At 43.8% G+C, this 21,456-nt stretch overlaps 1 protein-coding gene across 1 annotated transcript; it reads right to left on the reverse strand.

Annotated features, from left to right (window-relative positions):
• Positions 1-24: 24 nt before the first annotated feature.
• RTCB (RNA 2',3'-cyclic phosphate and 5'-OH ligase) lies at positions 25-10,625 on the reverse strand. The gene is made up of 12 exons (XM_030479800.1): positions 10,138-10,625; positions 9,963-10,041; positions 9,209-9,276; positions 8,086-8,185; positions 6,747-6,903; positions 5,975-6,131; positions 4,702-4,861; positions 4,201-4,376; positions 3,416-3,604; positions 2,859-2,969; positions 2,035-2,154; positions 25-1,082 (listed from the first exon to the last, which is right to left on the reverse strand). Exons 1-12 carry the CDS (start codon positions 10,228-10,230, stop codon positions 975-977), a joined length of 1,518 nt encoding a protein of 505 aa, XP_030335660.1. The 5' UTR covers positions 10,231-10,625; the 3' UTR covers positions 25-974.
• Positions 10,626-21,456: the final 10,831 nt, after the last annotated feature.

The following is a 21,456-nucleotide window of genomic DNA, read 5'->3' on the forward strand; positions in this document are numbered from 1 at the left end:
AACAAACATGATAAAGAAACATTGCTGTGTCCATCTTCCCATTTTATTTGTAAACTCCAAAATGATCCAGTGGGGATGGTCAGCTTCCCCTCCAGTCTTGGTTAATGAAAGCAAAAGAAACATCAGAAGTCACATCATACTGGGCCTGACCCTGCAATTGGACTGCAGGACACAGTGAGCAATACTATCCAACCCAACACGCAAATCTGCAAAATGTTGGATTTGCACATCTACAATTGTGAAGTCACAACTCCTACTGGGCAAACAAAACTTCTCAAAGCAACATACTCAGTCCTACTATCATTTCCAGAAAGACTGTGGAACACCTTCTTGTACTGAGCCAAGTACACCAGGTGCTGTGTTAAATGGGTGAGGCAGAGGGGAGGACTGTGCCTCAAGCCTAGCTAGTCCCTCTCAACCCAAGCAGAAGACCACTCCCAACTCCAGATTTCTTACCCATTTGCCACAAAACATGCAACAATAGAGACTATGCATAAAGGTATCTGCTAACAGAGCAACCTCTCCCTGCCCAGAAGCGCTATACCCTGCCTATCAGAGTACTTCTATATGCAGAAAGATCTTCAGGCACTCAGGTGTGGAGATAGCAGGTCTGGTTCATATACCATCTTTGCTGATGGAGCTGGTCTCGCAGCACAGCAATTAGTGACAATTCAGGCAAGCCTGAAGTCCTGCCTGTGGAATCATCAGGCAAATGGGGGGGGGACTGCATATAAAAACCAAGACTTACTTATTTCTTTGCCCTTTCCTCACAAGAAAAGAACACCGTAAAGGAGGGCGGCATTAATTATGCCTAGGAGTGGTTCAAAATAAGGGTATCCTCAACTGTTGTTTCCAGAACAGGGATGTGATATCTGAGTGTCCTACAGAGTCCAATTGGTATGGGAAGACGATAGGTTCTAGTCAGTTTTGTAAGGCCTGGAGATGTCAGTGTGTTTCTGCTGCCTTGACAGTTCCTAGCCTTTTATAACAGCAATAGGTCTCAGTTTAATGGCTTTTTTGCTGATGCCAGCTGCATGGCAGGTGTTAACCACATCTGTCACGTTCTTATAAGACTCTGGTGCCTGGAGGAGGAAGAAAGAGGGGGAAAAAAACAAAAGACAAAACTATAAACAACACAAAGTCACAGGAAGCTAGATGTAGGCTTTTGATAGCTCCTCTTCACAAAGACAGAATCATATGTATTGAGGTGAACAGATTGAGAATCTGGCTGCCTTACATATCTGAGAAATCTGTGAGACACTTAGGTTTCCAAATAAGCTTTCACCATATTTCAAATAAAATACTAGCGATGTTGGTTCAGCATTCCCTACATTCTCAGATAATCCAGTCCACCAGCATGTGAGAATGTCAAGCCTCATTATCTGGCAGGAATTGACTCCAACTTCCTCCTTACAGATAGCCTTTAAGATTCATCTTCAATGTCCCTTAGTGACAGGAATCGGGGTTGAACTCTACAGCTTCCCCTTCCAGCATTCTGACAGGGAAGCTGCTCTTAAATAGAGATTTTTAACATGATCAACGTATTTGTACAACACCAACAGCCCTAACAGCATACTTCCAAATGATTAACATGCTTCTATGAATGAGGTTGTGAACAGAAAAGACATTCTGTAGAGGAACTGGATGTCATAATATTCGAAGTATCTTGCATTTAGAGTTCTCTTCTTCTTGACCAAATACAGAAATTCATCTTAAAAGAGGCAGATCTCTCATAACTGTTTTCATGATGGTCAGACAAAGACTTCTCAGGGTCAATAGTAATTACCCCTTTTGCCAAGCAGAAGAGGAAAAAGACATACCCCCAAAACCTGTCAAACAGGCATCTCCCCTTTCAGCAGGATTTTAGGGACAGGGAATACACTTCACATTATTTTCAAACAGTTAGACAGCTCAAGCTGTATATTTAGAGTACTAGCAATCACATAGCACTGCAAAAAAATGAGTAACGAATGGGCATTTAGCTAAAGAGCAAGACCCCCTTTTCCCTCTCAGATAACGAAGTATTAAACTCACTTCCTCCATGACCAGTTTGGGAGAAGCAACACGGATGGCAATGCCCATGTCAGCCAGCTTGTCCAATACATCCTGGAAGTCCAAGTTACGGCGAGATTTGGCTCGAGACAGTGCACGACCCTAGACAGCAGTTTTGTTAGTTACATTTTTTTCTTAGCAATTTGCAAAATCGTAACTATTTATTAAAGAAAAACATGATTACATTATAAGTAAACATAGAATGGCTGAGAGCATAGGCCACAGTAAGCCACTAAACAGGAAATGAATTTAAACTTTAGGTGATGGGCTCCTGCAAAATCACACATCTAGTACAATAGCTAGGAAAGCTCCGTGTGTGCAAGATACTAGTCTGCAAGTGTCTTTCTACCTAAACCACTTGTCAGACAGTATTCAGAACTCAAAATCTTACTCAAAGCAATTTATCTTCCTCAATTATCCTGTCTCACACTGTAAATAGTAGGGGAGGAAATCCCTTCTAGCTACTGAGAAGTTACTACTTTTAACTACTCAGCACAGTTAATCCTTCTTGTTAGCTCAGAGATACCAGAATTTGGTAAATGGAGCTCATTCTCCACATCTTCATCCTACCATTTGCCTTATATAAAGCAGCACCCCCTAAATTTTCTGCAGGAGTAGTCAAAACTACTCAGTAACAGACATAAAGGACTTCTAGCCTGCAGTCCTCCTGGGCTGGGATTACTGTGGCAAGGCTACTCTCTACTGGTATGACCAACAGATGAATGACACACTGGATGACCCCTGAACAACCCTGTTCTCTGAATGATAGTCCCATTCCCATCCCTTCCTGTCATTTTTTGACTTACAGCTCCATGACAAGTGGTTCCGAAGGTCTCAGTCATGCCTTGCTCTGTGCCAGTAAGAACATAGCTACAGGTGCCCATAGTCCCGCCGATCAAAACAGGCTGTCCAGTCAGCTGTGGATGCAAAGTATTAATTCATAGGAAAAAGCCTTAAAAACTCATTCCTAATAAAAGTCTGAAAGGAACCCTATCTCCAGAAAAGGAGGTCAGATTCACATTCCCTCAGAGCATTCCTGCTTCCCTTGGGTGCCTGGAATGAAGGGTTCTGGAGAACTAATTGCACTGAAAGATGCAGACCAGCAGATCAAAAGACTTGTGTCTAACAAAAAGACAAGGCAAATCACTGAAGCCTGCTCTAGGGATGAAACACTTCTTTCTCTTCATGATCATGCAACCATTGTGGGTGTGGAGCAGAGGAGGGAGCTCAGTGCCCCGAAGATCTAACAGTGCTGTTAGCTCAAAAAAGGAACTCACAGCATTAAATCTCTGTCAGGGACCTCAAAATTGTCCAATTCATCCAGAATTCTCTTCTGATTTCCTTCTCCCACAGCTAAACTTACTTGATAATCAACAGCAATAAGAGGATGATGAGGAGGGAAGGCCCTGGTTGATCCCTTTCTGTGCACCAGCAGAGTCCGCTCCTTTCCATCCACTACATGTTGCTCCACTTTGGCAATGTTGTGAGACACATCATAGATAACATGCATATCAAGGTCATCTGGGGTTGTGTTGAAGACTTTGGCAAAGGCCTAAAAAGAGCAAATCAGGATGTGAACTACAAAAAGATAACTGCTGTGTACATGTGGAAGAGTTACAATCTGTTTAGGAATTACAAGGAAGAAATTTGCTTGAAAGTGTTTCATACTGGTAAGTCAGTGACCTAAACACTTGGCATGGCAGGTAAGAAACTTCAGCTGAATTCAGCCAGAATGGAATTGAACACAGCAATTGTGTGTGTGTGATAGAACTGGACTGTCTAGATTGTTTATCTGCCCGCTGGCAGCTTTAATGCTGGAATTCAGTCAGATACCAACAAGATAAATTCTTGCAACTTTGAAAAGATGGCTTCAGCAATGTAAAAAAATAATTTTGTAGTATCCTCTTCTTCCAGTTCAAGGCATTTTCAAAAATACTGCTTAAGGGGCTTCTGCAAGTACAATCCAATGATGTTGAGAGGATTTAGACAGATTGTAATGACTGGAGTTTTGTGTCTCTCCAGAAAACACAGTTTAAGCACAAAAATGAAAATCACGTTAAACACAGCAGCTGCTCTGTGTTCCGTATGCCTGGGATAAAGCAGGAGATGCATACCAAAATATCTGCATCAGAGGAACTTTGGTCCTACCTGTCTTGTTAGAAAAGTCATAGAAGAGCGGTTGACCCAGGCATAGTTTCCAGCAGCTGCCATTCCCTTCAAGTAATCCTGCCCCTCTGCTGAAGAAATCCTGGCACAGGCCAGCTGGCGATCATTCACTATGATTTTGTCCCGTTTCATGGCTTTTTCCATAGCCACCAACGCATCTGGGAAACAAACACGGTAAGACTAAGTGACTTCCTAATTTTGTTTCAATCTGTGAGATTAGCATGGATGTCTATAATTTATATTCTAAAACTGAACTCATCTGTCTGATGGTCAAACCTATGGCGTCTTCTCAAATGCAAAAGCAAATGTGTGGCAGAACCTTATCAATTGTTTGCAAACAGACAACTCCCATCAAAGCAATTCAGAGTAGACTTAGCAATTACACTCTAAGAAATGCTCTTCGGTGCTGGAGTTTACTGTCAAGGACAAAACCATGCTGAAGAGTTTGCTTCACTCCAGTTACCTATGCCATTCAGATCATACCTGTAGCAACTTGGTGGCCCAGACCTCTGCTGCCACTGTGGATCATCACGCACACCTGCCCTTTGTGGTCAATGCCCATCTTCCTGGCAGCGTATTCGTTGTAAATGTCATCCACGACCTGGATCTCGGCGTAATGATTTCCAGCTCCCAGGGTCCCCAGCTGCCAAACACAACACATTGATCAGACAGTGCTAGTAAAGCAGCCTCTGGGAGCACAGGTGAGAGCTACAGGAATATGGGCAGTAGTGCAAATTGCTACAGCAAGGTTTTGATTTTAGAAAAGTTTTTCCAGGAAAAAACCCCACAAATCCCCATATAAACTGAAAGGAAGAAGAACACAGTATTATCATCACTGCCCTCTTTGTTCAGATTTAGAACTATTTTTACTGTTAGGCATAAGACTGCGATTAAACAGAAGGACAAGGATCTACAGCCTGTGCCACCACTTTTTTTCAACTTACTTAGGCCTAGTTGAAAGATGGGAAGAGTAGAGAGTATTGGGAATTTATCTTCAATTTGTATAGGCAAGGCAGACACATAGTCTTATGCTTGTGGAGTTGTAACCAAGTAAGTTACAACATCCTGTTAATTACGTACTTAGAACCTATCAGTAGATTAAAGCAAGATACTAAATTTCCAAGACCAAATCTTTTCAACTCCATAACAGATGATCATTTACTTGCAAGGCAAATGTGAAAATTTAGGATGTAAGATTACTTTTAGGTTAAAATGCTATAATCTTGGAGCACCACAGTTCATCAAACTCGTCATATAAAAGAAAGCTTTACAATGGTAGCATTAGTATAGCCATCTCAAAAGTGTCCCACACAGAGCAATGAGATACTATGTACAGAAATTAAATCCTACCCTTGAACTGCAATTGAAAGTTATGAGCTAGTTCTATTTATTATTATATTCTTCCTTGCCATGCTATTAACTTGCTGGGCAAACAAGGAGAAAAGCTGCAGAGTAACTTGCCCACCTCTTAAAAGCAAAACTCCATCTGGATGGGGAAATGTCACTGAACATTAATTCCAGTCCCAGGTGTTAACTGATGAAAGATGGCCTCAGGGACCTTGGGTATGCCCAGTATCATTTCCCTCTGTTAAAGTTCTGTTAAGAATTATTCAGAAATGGCTGCGCCATTTCACCTTTTCCCCTGCCCAGAAATGCTAGGCAGAATTTCAAGAAAAGACACAAACTCAGAGAACTACTTGCTAACCTTTATATTTGAACCCTGGGAGCACTCACAGCCCTCCTGAAACAATATTACCTGAGGCAGGCCCCTCTTCTTTGCTCTTGAGGAGACCTTGTTGGGATCAGCCTGCAGCATCCTTCCATATTCTTCACAGTGCTCCTTGTCCTCTGCCCAGGCATAACCCTCACGGAGAGACCAGTCCACACCCATCTCTAGTGCCTCTTCCAAATCCCTGCAATTATCAAACACCCACATAAGGTGGTTACCCTTGGATATACTCAGAATGCCACTGGATATGGCCCTGATCAACCTGATGTAACTTTGTTGTTAGACCTACCTTCAGAGTTAGCTCCCTTTTGTGCAAGGAGTTGGACGAGATGACCTCAAGAGATCCCATCCAAACCAAGTAATTCTATCATTTTATGATGAGCCCCCAACTTCCCTAGCAAGAAGGTCAACATCTTAATACTTCATGAAAATCAAGCTCTACAAATGTATTAACTTTAGATGGGTCATTACTTCCTCCTCTTTGTTGTATGGGGAATACCCTATTTTCTCTCTCATCCCTTTCAAAAAAATACCTAACGTTCATGGAGGTTTTCTGTCAGAAGAAATAAAAACCTTTCAAGAACTTTTAGTTATTACAGGGTTTTAAATGGGGAAAGAAACACCTGACTTCGTGCACTGATGATTATGCCAGTCCTCCTGGTGAAGCACATATGCAGAAAGAATGGAGAGTTTTAGAATTACTTTTCCTTTCTTAAAGGCTCCCATTGATGAATCTTTCATCAAAACAAACACCAGAGATGTTCCCTCCAGTAATGTGTGCACAAAGTCAGTCTCTTACTTGGCATTCATGGGGATGACACCTTTGGAGCCAACACCAACAGGAATATGGTCAAACATAGCCTGGGCAAGCTGCTCCTTCACAGGCTGCACATCACTTTCATCCAAATTTGTACGCAGTAAGCGGACACCACAGTTGATATCAAATCCGACACCACCTAGAAGTGTGGAAAAAGCCATGGAGTTAATAAAGAAAGTGTGCTGATGGTGAGCACTTGCTGAATATTCATCTTAAATCAGTGTCCCTGCTGACAGGGAGCATGCACTGAACACTGTGATCTTACATCTTTCTGACACAATACTAGGAAAAAAAGCAGAACTGCAGTAAGCTTCATTTTAATAGATTTACATGAAGCCTTAGATTTCAAGACAGGCAAAAATGTAGTCTTGAAGAGAACTTGAAAACTCTTAAAAAAACCAGTTTTTCAGTCTTGACGATATGCTCTACAGATATAACTGTACAATTACCTACAAGTTGACAAAATAGGCACAACTATAAAATATACTGTCCACAGAAAGTAGAGAGGAGATTCCTGTTCTTCTGCCTAAGGTCAGAAGTGACAGATCTTAGCATGGCTCTCTGCTGTAAGACGTTCTCAAAAGCAAGTCCTTTTTGAATCTTCACTGGTATAATAATAACCAGTTATAATAAGTGATAAATACTTACAAGGAACATTAAACATCAGTGCTTAGTGTTTTGCTTAACTCTTACTATTTAATAAAAATAAATACTGCAGAGCAAGGCCTAATGTGAAAGATCAAGCATACCACCTTTAGTATGAAGGTTCTGGTATTAACTAGTGTTAGAGGTGGGGGCACCAGCCTAAGAGATCTTGGGTTTGAGTCAATCAGGAACACTGGAAATACCTGAAGCAAACCTGAAACATGAATATCATGTTTCATGACAACCACAAAAGCATCTCCAGACCATCAGTAATTAAAGACCCAGGTGTTGGTTAAAAAGACAGACATATTTTAAGGCCACATTTTTAATAAACTGTAGAAATATTCTCAATAGATGTTTTCAAACATTGCTCAAAGAAAATAATCAGTTCTTTATCAACCTGGTGAAGCTCAAGTTCAAAGCCTTGTGCTCTCCCTTCAAACGTGAGGGATATCATGAGCCCAAGCCACAAACACAAGGGCTATTCTCTCTTTACTGTTTAGATGTTTTCACTGTAATCACCATAAAGAATAAAGATTACGAGTGCAAGAATTAAGCATCTTTTAACTCCCTTTTTTTTCTTGTTGTTTTGGTACTGTAAAGATCTGCCATTTCAAAAAGCATTCTTGTGCCATCCCAGATATTTCTCAGTGTAGGTGAAGTCAGCCATCCTTACCTGGTGAAACCACTGCTTCAGGATCGTTCATATCGAAGGCAGCCATGTTGCCAATGGCAAACCCATAGCCAGAGTGGACATCTGGAAGGCCTATTGATCTCTGAAAGAGAATGAAGAAAATGCTAAAGTTGTACGAAACTCTGTGCTGTACAGAGTCACCTTGGTTATGCTTTGCCTTGTGACACTGGCTGTCACATTAGCAAACAAATACACTAAAAAGACAATGGATGTTCAGATGCGGATGAAATAAACACATCGGTTCAGGTCAGGTAAGTATCTAAACTCCTGCAGTTACAGGACAGTCAAAGAAAGCAGAGTACAGATCTCACTCTGAAGCAAACACCCAGTGGCTAGTCATCTGAGAAGCCCTCTTGGTCTACTGACCAGATCTCAAGAAAACCTAAGGGGAACTTAAGCACTTAAATTTAAGAATTGTGATCTCAAGATGAATTCTAACCTAGCTTTTTCTTGGACTCAGAAGTCCTTGCATTCAAAATTTTTGCAGGCAATAGCTTACTGGTAACTGGTAAAGCAGAAACATAAAAGTAAGGATGAGTTCATCTTTACCAAGTTCCATCTGGAGGCATTTGCAATATTTAAATACTGTAAATGTAACAAGGGAAGAGTTCAATGCTATGGAATGGAATCGTAAAACAGTCAGCATTTTCTCTTCCTAGCTGTCACTGAACACCGACCTAAGACTGCACCCTATAGGCAGGAAAAAGTAATCCTTTTAGGATGATATCCTGAGAGGACAGGACAAGAAAAGAATTATTTTCAATGAACCTTCTCATATTATTACTAATTAGAGAAAGTAAGAACATGCTTCTACACAAGTCCAAAGTATATCTAAACTTGCCAGGCTAGATTAGGACACCACAAACAGCACTCCACAATCTATTTGAGCAAACAAACAAACAAACAAAAAGCACCAAATACACAGAAAGCTGTCAGAAATCGAACTTCTCAATGTGTGTTAAACTGTCACTGTACAGTATTTTTCAGTGGGATTATGTGCTGCTTCTGCCTATGCTTGCCATCGCCAAGAAATCTCTTGGTTTGGAAATAAATCCCTGGCAAATAGGAATCGAAAAAAGAACAGATTTTCAGAGCAGTTACTCACGTGAACAATGCCAGGTAACGCAGCCACATTCCCAATCTGTTTCATAGCAGGCAAAAACCCACCCGCACCTGAATAAGAAGAAAAACGACAAGGTAAGTAATCTGATAACTTACCACAATAATCACAATGAAGCACTTTATAAAGAGGTTGCTCAAAACACTGGCAAGTCAGAAGTCAGCCACCAGCAAGTATTGTAATCTGGTGTAAAGTACGTAGCATTATGCATGATCTGCAGGTTAATTAAATGAGGTATTCTGCTAAAGTCCTCCTTCTGCTGTGTTAGGACCATGGCAGATTGATCCACACTCACGACAGAAGTGTGTTACCTGCCACACACGGTTAGTGCCATCCCAGCTGTCACATCTGGATCCAGCCCTGCACTTCAGCCCCACACAGCGAAGACTACAGCCCCCACCAAAGCAAATTCTGACAGCAGGCATCCAGGGAACGTCTGGAGCACAGAGGGCAGCTGCCAAGGCTGTGCTCACCCATCTGATCTGCGCACAGGACATGCCAAAGCTGCAGGCGACATGCCTGGCACGCAGCGAGAGAACTCATCCCTGCTGGCTGCCTCTCCACACCTACCAGCCGGGACACGCACCAGGCCTGCCCCGCTGCCCCTACTACACCCCGGCCTCTTCAGGGTCCACGGGCAGCTCGATGTGACCCCAGGCGCTGAGCCAGGCCACGGCACGGAGCGTGTGAGGGCAGCCCCGGGGCAGAAGCCCCCCGCCCGCTCCCCCGCCGCACTCACCCCCTCCGCGGCAGGCATTGCGCAGCTCCTCGAACATCAGCTTCTCCAGCGGGTCGTTCACGTAGAAAACACCCTCCACCTGCGGGGAGAGCTGTCAGGGAGGACGGGCCGGGAACCCCCACCGCGTCCCCTTGCCCCCAGGGCTGGGTCCCCCTCCCCACCCAGCCCCACGCACATGCATGTTGGGCACGAAGCCCTTCTTGATGCGCCAGCAGTTCTTGTCGATCTTGTCCAGGTACTGCAGCTCATCGTTGTAGCTGCGGCTCATGGCGCCCGCACCCCGTCAGCACCGCCGCCGAGGCACGAACGGACGGCGGCCGCCGAGGATCACGCAGCGGACGGGCACCGCCGAGGGTCAAACTTCCCGCGGAGCTGGCGGCTGCCCGCGCCCCCTGGTGGGAGCCGCGTTGCTGCGGGAGAGGCCGGGTAAAGACCCGGGGTGCAGCAGCGGGCTCCCCGCGCCGGGGCCGGGGCGTGCTAGGGGAGGCAGCCCGCTTGCTGCATTCACCTCCGCGGCCGGCCCGGCGCACTCCCAAGCCGCCCGGCTTGCTTAGGCGCTGTCGTTCCCTCTGGGCTTGACTATCACTTATTCCTTGGGAGAAGAGACCGACCCTCTGGGCAGGGCAGTGTCAGCCTGCAGGCGTTTAGCTCCCACTGCTGCAGGCGGTGGGTAGAGTTTGCTCAGCTATGCTCAGACAAAGCCTGCTGCACCCCATCAGCAATTGCGTTTCTCAGCATGAGGGACTCAGCTTTTTGCTGCTTAGTCCTGGCTTGAAAAGGGCTCCTGTTGAGGAGTGAGAGGCATTGCCAGTACACAGATGGAGTTTCAGGTGGCTATGACAGAGTGGATTGCCATGCTGGTGGTACTGTTCTGGCAGTCAGCATGCATAGGTGATGCCCAGCACCAGGTTTCTGTCCTGGCACGTTAGGCTTAGGAGCAGGGTCTGGACATTCGCACTTAGGGAGCTGGTTTTTGAGGCACCCAAGTGTGCACTCCATGCAGGCAGTATGCAGGTGGAGTTTTATGTGGCTAATCAAGGGTTGATTGCTATGTTGGTGGCACTATTTTGGAGCTCACCATGTGCAGGTGATGCCCCACACCAGCTTTCTATCTGGCCACTTTAGGCTTAGCATCAGGTGCTGGACATTTTAACTTTGGGAGCTGGTTTCTGGGACGCTTGAGAGCACAGTCCACAGAGGCAGTATGCAGATGGAGTTTTATGTGGATAACTAAGGGTTGATGATGTCCATGCTGGTGGCACTGTTCCGGAGCTCACCATGTGTAGGTTATGCCCAATAAAATCTTTCTGTCCTGGTCCCTTAGGTTTAGGAGCAGAGCCTGGATGGTTGCACTTTGGGAGCTGGTTTCTGGGCCGCCTGAAAGCTCTGCCCTGAGCACAGTACATAGGTGGAGTTTTAGGTGACAAAGCAAAGGTGGATTGCCATGTTGGTGGCACTGTTCAGGAGGTCACCATGCATAGGTGATGCCCTTTGGGGAGTTATGGCTGTGATGGGGATAAGGACAGAGCCTGCTCAGCTCTAGGTTTACTCTGTGACTGCAGCACATGCAATTTGGAGAGGGACTGTTGTCTTAGCACTCTGTGATATTGCCTTGCAGAATGGGCCATCACCATGCTTTGGGGTGCTGATCATGTGAGGCCTGGAGCTGACCGTCATCTTGCTTCATCTTGCTTGGAGCTAGAGCTCCAAGGCGCCCTAGCCACTGCAGAGCTGTACCATCTTTCTTCTCTTCCTTCTCTCTTTTCCTTCCTACACCACTTTTTCTCCTGATAGTCAAGGTGATGCTGAACATGCAGCTGTGACCCTTTTGCCGCTTGAATGCAGATACACCTTTTACCACTCTCCATGAACTGGTCAGCTGCCTGCTTGACCCACATCTGTCTGAGACAATACTGGGTGTATATTTATGTGGATACCAGTTTTACCTGTCTTAAATAAAAAAATAACTGTTTGCTATATTGTGCTAGACAGATCACAAGACTTACAGCATTTGCAAATAGAATACAGGATGAAATCACAGACGTAGGAATGTTTGTGAGATGATTATAACATTTATTAGAGAGCGGATATTTATCCTGGTCATTTGGCTTATGTGTACAGGGACACACATCATGGTCAAAAGACCTTGGAGTGCTGAAACATTTTGGGAATCATTACTCAAAGAAAAGAGAAACTGCACCACATGGAGCTGTCAACCCACCTTTCCCCAGCTATCTAAAAGCAACTAGTCCTTGGCCTAGAGGTAAATATAGCTGGTCAGGGATACAGTGACTTTTTTTATGTGGTCGTACTAGTGTTTGTTAACAAACTTGCTTAAAGAAGCCTCACCTCTCACTGCGCCACAAGCTGAAATACATATTAACTCAAGGTCACTTTTCTGGGTTACAGGAGAGCCTAAAAATAAGGGCCTGTAGCATTGTGACATGGTACAAGAGAACTATCTATCTGGGAAGTCTGAAGTTGCGGCCATGACTGAGCTAATCCTGGGAAAGATGTAGAAAAGAAGGCCTCTATAAAATGAATTTTAACAATATTTTACACCAAGAAGACAAAAGAGTCATAAAGCTGAGCTTACATTTTTTTTTGTGTGAGGACAGTATTGGTCTGAAGTGTAAGTAAAAACAGGGGGTAAACTTGGAACGAGAACATTTTCTGTGCAACCCGCACTACAAATCTACAGAAGGAGTTGAGGTGCTCTGAGATGAATAAGAGTGAAAGCTCCTTCAGCTCATAGGTCACTGCAACCATGCAACAATATTTTGATATTTCTTCTTTTCTTCCTCTGATTGCTGTCCAGATGGAAATTGGGAGTTTTCAGCACAGTCTGGAGGTGCTGAAGCTGTTAATGTCTGACCAGCCTTCCAGAGAATCTCAAATCCTTGCATGTGGCCGGGCTGTGTACTCATCACTTGTACGCTATACAAGGGAGGATAAATTGTTCTCCCAAGAAGTGCTGGTCCCAAATAAGGCACACAGGTTGTGTGCCACATGTTTATTTGGGTGAGAAACCTGGGGAATAATTTGATGTTTTGTATTTAAGGTTTCAGACTGGGGGAGACCCAGACAAGGAAAAAAGCTGTTAATTTCTATGAAGGATGCAACCCTTAGTTGTAGTTACCTAGAGAGAAGCAGAGAGATTGTATCAGTGTACATCACAGTCATAACTCATCTCTCTTTTTAACAGTACCAGCTTGGTAAGGCTATTGAGTATTGGTGCTGCACTTGGAGCACAGAAAGAATGGGATGTTTTATGGTCCTAAATTCAATTCATGGTTGAATGTCTCAAGTAATGGAAGCTTTTACCACATCACTTGAGAGACCAATGTATTGTCTGCTAGATTTCATAAGCAAGGAGTTTTACTTTTTATTTAGTTGAGCTGCTTGCTTTTTCTAAAGAAATAAATGGCCAAATGAAAAGCAAATCTGAAAACCTCCCCCACTGAGTCTATTTCAGTTGTTGCTGTTTTCTTCACATTTTCCTCCTTGAAATGCATTAGTTTCCAGTTGAAGGAACCTGAAGAAAAGATGATTATTACCAAGAAATTTGCAAATTAGCACAGCTCAAAACACCCCCACAGCAGTGTTCTAGTAAAATGAGTGAGGCTGGGCTAAAACCTCTATATATTTATTTGGATCATTCTATATTTGGATTTAGCAATCCTATTACCGAGCTGAAATTTAGGACTCTTTAGATGCATTTGTCCTGGAAATAGCTCTGGTAAATTATAAGCTCTGATAGGTGGGAGGATGAGGATAGCATCGAAGATCAAATAAGGAGGAAAGCAATAGGCATTCTTCCTTTTCTATTAAGTGTGTTTGCATATTTTCAGCACATTCAGCAAATGAATAGCTTCTCTGGATGGACAAAATTAGTGGTTAAAGAGAAGCAGAATGCACTGAGTATGGGATGTGGGATATTGCAGTGCTATTATACAAATCGATGCTATGCCTCCAGCAGGAGTTTTCAGTTCAATTTAGATCACCTCCAAAAGAGGAGGAGAGGACGGCTGAGTCAGACCACCAGCATGACTGTATGCATGGAAAAACTCCCATATAAAGAAAGGTTGTAACATTAGTGAAGAGATGGAGAACGGAAGGGATGGGAAACATACACATCATATAAGGTACAGTGCTGGAGAAGGTGTGACCATTAATCTCTGGTTTTTTATGAAACAAGAAGAAAGGAGAGTTTAGTGGAAAGACAGGTAAAAGGGAGCTTTCTTCCATATGGCTGCTTCTGTATTTCTTGGAGTCCAGGCGCACAGCTCTAAACAAGGGTGGAGATTCCTGTGCTAACTCCATTGTAATTACTGTAGTTGCAGATGCATTTTTATTTTACCACTGCCATTCTGGAAAGCAGATCCCTGCCATATTCCAGAACAGAAGTCAAATTTGGATTCTGAGAATTTGTCAAGAAATGCTCCTGGGAGACAAATGATCACATAAATGTCAACTGCAGCATTTCTTAAATGTTCCTGCTCCAGTAGTTGCCACGAGTAATGTTTCAGCAGTATCTTTTGGGCTGAACGTGAACCTACACAACATTTTGTTCATTATTTTCTGAAGACATCCAGCACTGAATTTTTCACCATATTCCTGTCTTTACCACAGCTAAGTTTGCAGTTTATGTATGTATTATCCTGTGCTACTAAGCTCATGCTACCTGCCAAGATTTACAGCATCTTTCCTCAAGCTCAAATGACTACAAAAATCACCAGGTGGCAGCAGAGTCATTTCTGGTCTCCTCTTGCCCTGAACTGGTCACAACTGCTTGCTCTGGCGTGCTCCTTATAACCACAGTTCCCAGTTTTACAGGGTATGCAAAGGCAGCTATACCTATTGAGAAAGTACTTGCCTTTTCCTCAGCGAAAGGTTTATGTTCTCCATTTGGTGCCTCCACGAAGGCTGGGTTTTAAGGGATGATTTCTTCAGATTTTTCTCCAGATTCCTTGTTTTTCTCCATATTTGCCCCAGTTTGTAGCTTGCAGACACTGGTATATACACATGATAGTGGCTGCGTTCTTATGGTATATGCTGCGAAGGTAATGCAAGGTAACTAACTTTACTTCAGCTAAGAGCAGAGACTGTCTCTGGAACCAGCAGAGGTTGACTCCTTGGCTCAGGGATGAAACTGGCTAATATGAATCTTGTTAATGGCTCTGATTGCTGTTGTTCCACTATTGTGGTCGGTTTTGCTCAATAACATGCTAAAAGCAAAATGCTAAGAGGAGACAAATACCCCAAATGATTACAAAATTCAGAATAATTTTGGTCTGGAACAATCCGTAAGTTTCTCAGTTCTGAATTTCACATAAAAAGGAATAATTCCCAGGCAGTTTCCCAGGTACAACCATTAGACACTGGGGCTCCATAGTAATAGGTAGTCAGGATCTGGTCTCTGTGGGTCTAATAGTTCCTTCCCTGCCTGCTTCAATGAGCTCTGGGGCAGGGGGAGGAGGGAAAGGCTATTATGATTCTTCTGGATTGCTTCTTTCAACAGAAAAAAACCACCCCCAAATCAACCCACATTTTTATTCTTGCTACAAGAGCTCCTTTCAATGGAGTTTTAGGTCTGGAAATGGATCAAGACACCTGTATTCAAACTTACTGCAAAGGCCATGCTTTTGTCACAGATTTCAAAACCACCTTTACCAAACTCTCGCAAAATCAAAAGATGCTGATGTGCTCAGCAAAAGGAGGTGGAGGCTTCTAAACTCAGGTTCATCAAACATGTTCCTGGATAGAGACTCTTCCAACGTTACCTCTTATGCAACCTGTGAAATTACTGAATTTTATTTATTACTTTTTTAATTGCTACCTGGGGGTTGATGTATCTGGAAATTTTCACAAGATCAAGGACTTAATTCTTATTCCCACAAGTGTCTCTATGGTGGCAGAGATTCCCCAAAGTGGTGCTATTCCACCCATTTTTAAAGCCTTTCTTACATAGCTGGGGTTCTGGAAAGGTAGCATGTAGAAAAGAAAAAGAGACTATATTATGTATTTGCACATCCAGACACTCATGCATTTAGGGCAGCAAACTTTCCCTTCCTGATTCTCCCTCCTACTTAACATTCTTTGTGCTGTCCGCCAGCAGGGGTTGGAAGTTTGAAATGGACTTAAAGCAAAAATGCATACTCTCTTTTATTATGAGCATATTTCAAGGGTAAAATGGATTATACTTTTATTGGACTGAATGCATTCAATTGCAGCAACTTCCATTATTTCAAAACAAAGTTCTGTTATTCAAACAAAAGGGTGTTACCGACTATGACAACTCTGAGCATTTTCCTATAGCTCATTTTTAAAATAGCCTTTAGGATTTACTTGACTAAATCAAACCTCAGGAAGGAGAAGCTTGGGAGGGGGGAGAGGCAGAAATCACTGCATTAGAGGTGATAAAATGAGAAATGAGAGAGACGAACATCAGTGCAAACTCATCAGCATTAGAATAAACTCAGAAATAGACGTTTTACATTTCCATAATGCTGTCAGCTGCCACTACAGAGACAGGGATCTATTACCTCTGTTTATACTGCTGCTAACTTAATTTATAGCAATTTCTTCTATAAAAGTAGACAGGAACTTGACTGCCTGGGAAAAAAAAAGTCCCTTTGAGCTGAAAATTAAAATGATAATGCACATAATAGATTTCTGAAAGTAATTTGAATGGCCAGTTAAAATGCAAGGTGAGTTAGACATGTTTTTAGTAAATCTCAGCACGAACTACCTACTTTCATATGCACATTTGTAGATGGATCGATAAAGGGCAGACGTGGGACATTTAGTTAGTAAGATTGGATGGGACCAGGTTAGCTCACCATTCTCAGGCTTCTTTGTGTTGCTGGGATTGCATGGGAGGAGGAAGGGAGAGCAGGAGTGGGCACAGTGCCCTCAGGCTGTAATCAGGTGCCTTTTCATAATCAGTATTGTGAGAAAAGGATATGATACAGCATTGTCCTGGCAAAAATGAGCAGTTCATGTCAATTCTGTCCAGATGGCCAAGAAGATAAGAAACACCAAGCTTTCCACAGCTTTCAGTCAAAGGAGGAGTCTGTAAGATATTTTGCAGACATACATCAGTATGTTCTGCTTTTGCTTCAAACCAACTGATACAAGCCCCAAACTGGAGGCTTGTGCTCATGCCCATCCCTCAGCATGGTGTCTTGTCTTGGACTCAGTCCTTTGCTCAACACCACTACTCCACGTTGGTTCTGGAGCTGATTGCATCCTGTCAGATTGGCTCCGGAACCAGTTATCGTCGGTTTGCAAGATACCAGGAAGACATACCTAGAGATGTTGGGATCTCAGCCCTTTGAGTGAGGTTGCATCCCAGCTTGTTAAAGCCCATAGCCTGGCTCATTCAGACCTGTTCTGCTTTCAGGCAGTGAGTGGTCCACAGTCTCTTCATTTCCTGAGCAGGAGTCTGGACCTTCTCCATAGCAAAACAAGCCTCTTGGTGAGAAGCTTGCTCTTCTTAAGTACATTTCAGGTCCCCTTAGAAGTAGTTTATGAGCCTCTAGGGATCCATAAACCAGAGGCAGAAAAACAGTGCTCTGGAAAGTCTAAGGGATATAATCATCAGCCTCCAGGTAAACATGTGCTTAAATGCTTTGCTGATCAGAGACAGACTGCTAGACCTGGACCTTGGGAGCTGCCTTGTGACCACAGTTATTCCCTTTATGACGAGAAATTGATCTTCAAATTGAGGTGGAACATTTTCCTGTTGCAACATAACCTGTTTTTACAGGGGGAAGGAAAGGGAGGAGAGGACCGACAATAGGTTGTGGCAATCTCTGCTCAGGATTTGCGCAAAATTAGGAGTACTGTCACTGCTATGCCAATACCACCAGATTTGAATAAAACAGGGGATGAGGTAGCTGAGAACTGAGTTGCATTGACCAAGCCACAAGAGGAGAAGTGTAACACAGAAACAGCAAGGCCTGGTGTATCTAATAATGACTCTGGGTGGAGAGGCATGAGAAGACTGCGTGATACCTGTCTGCCAGCTTTCTGGATCCAGAGAGTGCTGGTCCAGAAGAATCTCACATCTCATGACAATGCCATGAGCAAAAAGAAGCCCCTGTCACATTTTGCACCACACTTGTCCCAGTGGCTCAGTGGCATCCCCAGTGTTTCCAGGGTTAATAGGTGAGGTTGCCCTCATGCTGACCGTTGCTTCAGAACTGAGGACTCCCATGATAACCCATGTTTCTTAGCTCCGCTTTGCCCATGCCTCCCACCACTTGGAGGCCTCTACTGCACTTTCCCTTGAGTAGCTGCATGTTGGCACCATGTCCTCACCACCCATGGCTGTGGAAATTGCTGAGGTCTATGCTGCTCTGCAGGAGCAGCTTGGGGAGGACTGGAAGCACTGTTGACCTTACAAACAGCCGCTGCATTTTCCTCCTGTGGCATGATAACTCACCTGGCATACACAGAGCACCACGTGAGTCCCATCTGAAGGGTTACAATGTGAGTGGTGGGAAAAGCCAGTCCTGAAGGTAAGCTTGCAGGCTGGTATCTCCAAGGTGCATCCCCCAGCCTTGCCTGTGTGAGCACCTTGGGATCAAACCAGTGGTTGAAACACTTTGTTGATGAGTGCACTGCTTCAGATGTGAACTTGGTAAAAATTGTTGTTGATAAAACAAAGCTGGACCATGTTCAAAAGCCAAACTAATTTTGTCTGCTTCAGGCCCTAGACCCCTTAATTTGCTGCTACTGGAGGCTTATACAGCTGCTAGCCACAAACTTCCTGCTGTGGAACTATTCTGTTTTATGTTCCTGCTCTCCTCAAAGGGAAAAGAGGAGACAAGGGATGCGTTGGATTTAGAAGGACTTTTGATTTAATATTTCAAAGCTTTGCAAAAGACTCAGGTAGGGGTCTGTGTAGACTCCTCATTCTAACTGAGAGTTTAGATTAAGAAAAATCAGCTGTTGATTCATTGGCTCAGGCCTTCAGTTGTGCAAACCAGCAGGGCATTGATTTATAATATGTGAGAGTCTGGTAGCCCACATCATGAGTAAGCATACAAAAGGCTTTATAGGAGTGTGAAAGGATAGTGGTTTTGGTCCTTGTTGGTTTTTAGCTGTTTAAATACCACCCATTTCAGTGGGTGTCAGAGTATTGATGACTTTGAGGATTTGCCATCTTGCGTGTCATTTAAAATCTCCTAATAGGGTAAGAGAGCACAGACAAATTTTCTTTCCAAATTCATACAGTCAAGCAGAAAACACTGGCATGTGCAAGTGTTGGGGGAAGGAAGGGAAATCTCGTTGTGCGTGGTAAGAGATGACAGGTCTCAGCCACAGTGCCTTATGAAGCAGGACGCCAGGTTGGCTGTGGGAACTAGACAGGGGGTGAGGAGTGATGCTGGAGTAGTGAGTGTTGAAATGCGAAGGAGCAACATGCATGGGAAGCTGAAGACTTCTCAGTGTACAATATGTACCAAAAAGAAAAAAATAATTGTCTATGATTTCAAGCCTAATTGCTGCTCCTTGAGGGCCTCAGTATAACAGTTTATTATCGATGTGAAAGCAAGGGCTTGCTAGGAAACACAGTAAAGTTTTGAACTGTAAAAGCTTTGATCATAGGGCTAATATGTGTCCACTTCAACCACAATTACTTAATGTGGAGAGTAGCTCATGACAGCGTTTTTTATAGTAATCGTATATAAAGCTAGATTTTACTTTATTTGACCACCCATCAAAGAGAAATTAAAAATCAATTAGCAGTGCAATGTAATGCATTCAAACACAACACACAGACAGCCACGATGCAGGTTATAAACAACATCACACATTGCATTCAAATAGCTGCATTGTCAGGTCTGCGGAACGCCATGAGGTTTGCCTTCAAGTACTGTTCTGCTCTGAAAAGCAGGCTCTGAAAAGCTCACTGTGTGGCCCCATGTTTATTGCATTGCTTTAGTCCTTATCAGATCACACTGCTTAAAAGAAGATTCTTTCTTCCTTCTATTTGCCAGCTCAACGTGGGATCAGAGAAGAAAGATGAATTGTTCTTCCATGTCAGTTCAAAGGATAAGTGATACATGAATGATTTCATCCCATTATGTTTTTCACTATGCTTGGGCAGCCCTCGTTGTCTCACCTACTAACCACTACTCCTGGAGCATCCACCTCAGTATTCGCTTTTTACAGAAACCAGCTTTGCCTTCCCTGCCCAGTGTCATTTAGGTTAAGACAATTAGTCCTGGAATGGCTGCAGAGCTGTAAGCTGTGTTTCAAGGTAAGGCAGCTTGCAGATCAGTTGGTTGGCTAAGAAGCTATAGTATGGCCTCCTTCTTTTGATGTCTGTTCTCAAACGTCTGTCCAGCCTCAGACTCCCGGGGCTGGGTGAAAAACACTGTCAGACACCAAAGGGTGCACATCTGCTCATGCTTGCATGAATCAAAATCCCTTGCTAACAGATGAGAGGGGAGCCAAATGAAGTGAGACACGGGGTATTGAACACATCTGTCAGTAACGTCTGATGAGAAAAGCCGAGTACAGTTTCACTGTGGTGCAATGCAATGTTCGTTCCTTTTCAGTAGCTGCCAACTGGGCCTTCTGGGTCTCATCTAGTTTTCCTAAGTACCTGCCTCGTACCCTTCCTCTTCTCCTTTCTTTCTCCTTCTTTTATGCAGTTTTTCCTCTTGGTTCGGCAGTGGGGCATGGATGGACACGTGCTGAGACTTTGGCTCTGTTCTCAAAAGAGGGGCCTTCAGGAGGCAAGGGACAGAAGGGACTGGGCAGGAGGAAAAGCACCAGGAGGTGTGGCCACCAACACAGCACAGTGTCCTTGGGGTTTGTGCTTTGGGGAGTGATAAGTTCCACCTCAATATCTTATGGATGTGGTGTCTTCAGGTGTCTCTTCCTTATGGATCCTCTCACCTCTGTGCTCACTCTTGAAAGCTTTTTTTCAGCTGTGCTATTTGAGAGTCTCTCTCCACCACTCAGACAGCTTTTGTTCACTGACTTGTTGGGACAGAGCAGTCTCTGACCCTCTTTGTCCAACCTGGCTGGTATCACAGTCAGCCTTTTCAGAAGTCACTTGTGTGAAGGCAGGGAGACTGGAACTTGATGGTTTTATTAGCCTTTTATATTAGCCTTGTTTCCATGGGAAAGCAAGGTGATAAGTGCAGATCCAATGAGTTTTCCACAACTAAGGATATGGCTTATAATACTGATGCCTCTGGTTTCTTCTGGCATGCCTGTGGGTCTCTTGGTCTACTCTGTAGACAGTCTGCTAGGAAATGCTAATAGTGAGCAATCTTTGCTTTTCCCGAGTGGTCTTCCCAGCATGCTTGTTTGTTTTCTTCCTAATCCACCTTGCAGAGAGGCCATGATCTCATATGGGGTCTTATCTTAACAGAAACAATTACACTTCCTGCTTTAATTAACGGTGAGCTTGGCCCTCCCTTTCAAAACTGCAGGTTGAATTTCCCTTAGCTGTAGCTGCATAGCTACACCT

The sequence above is a fragment of the Strigops habroptila genome, chromosome 3 (assembly GCF_004027225.2).
Source record: "Strigops habroptila isolate Jane chromosome 3, bStrHab1.2.pri, whole genome shotgun sequence".
Taxonomy (NCBI): domain Eukaryota; kingdom Metazoa; phylum Chordata; class Aves; order Psittaciformes; family Psittacidae; genus Strigops; species Strigops habroptila.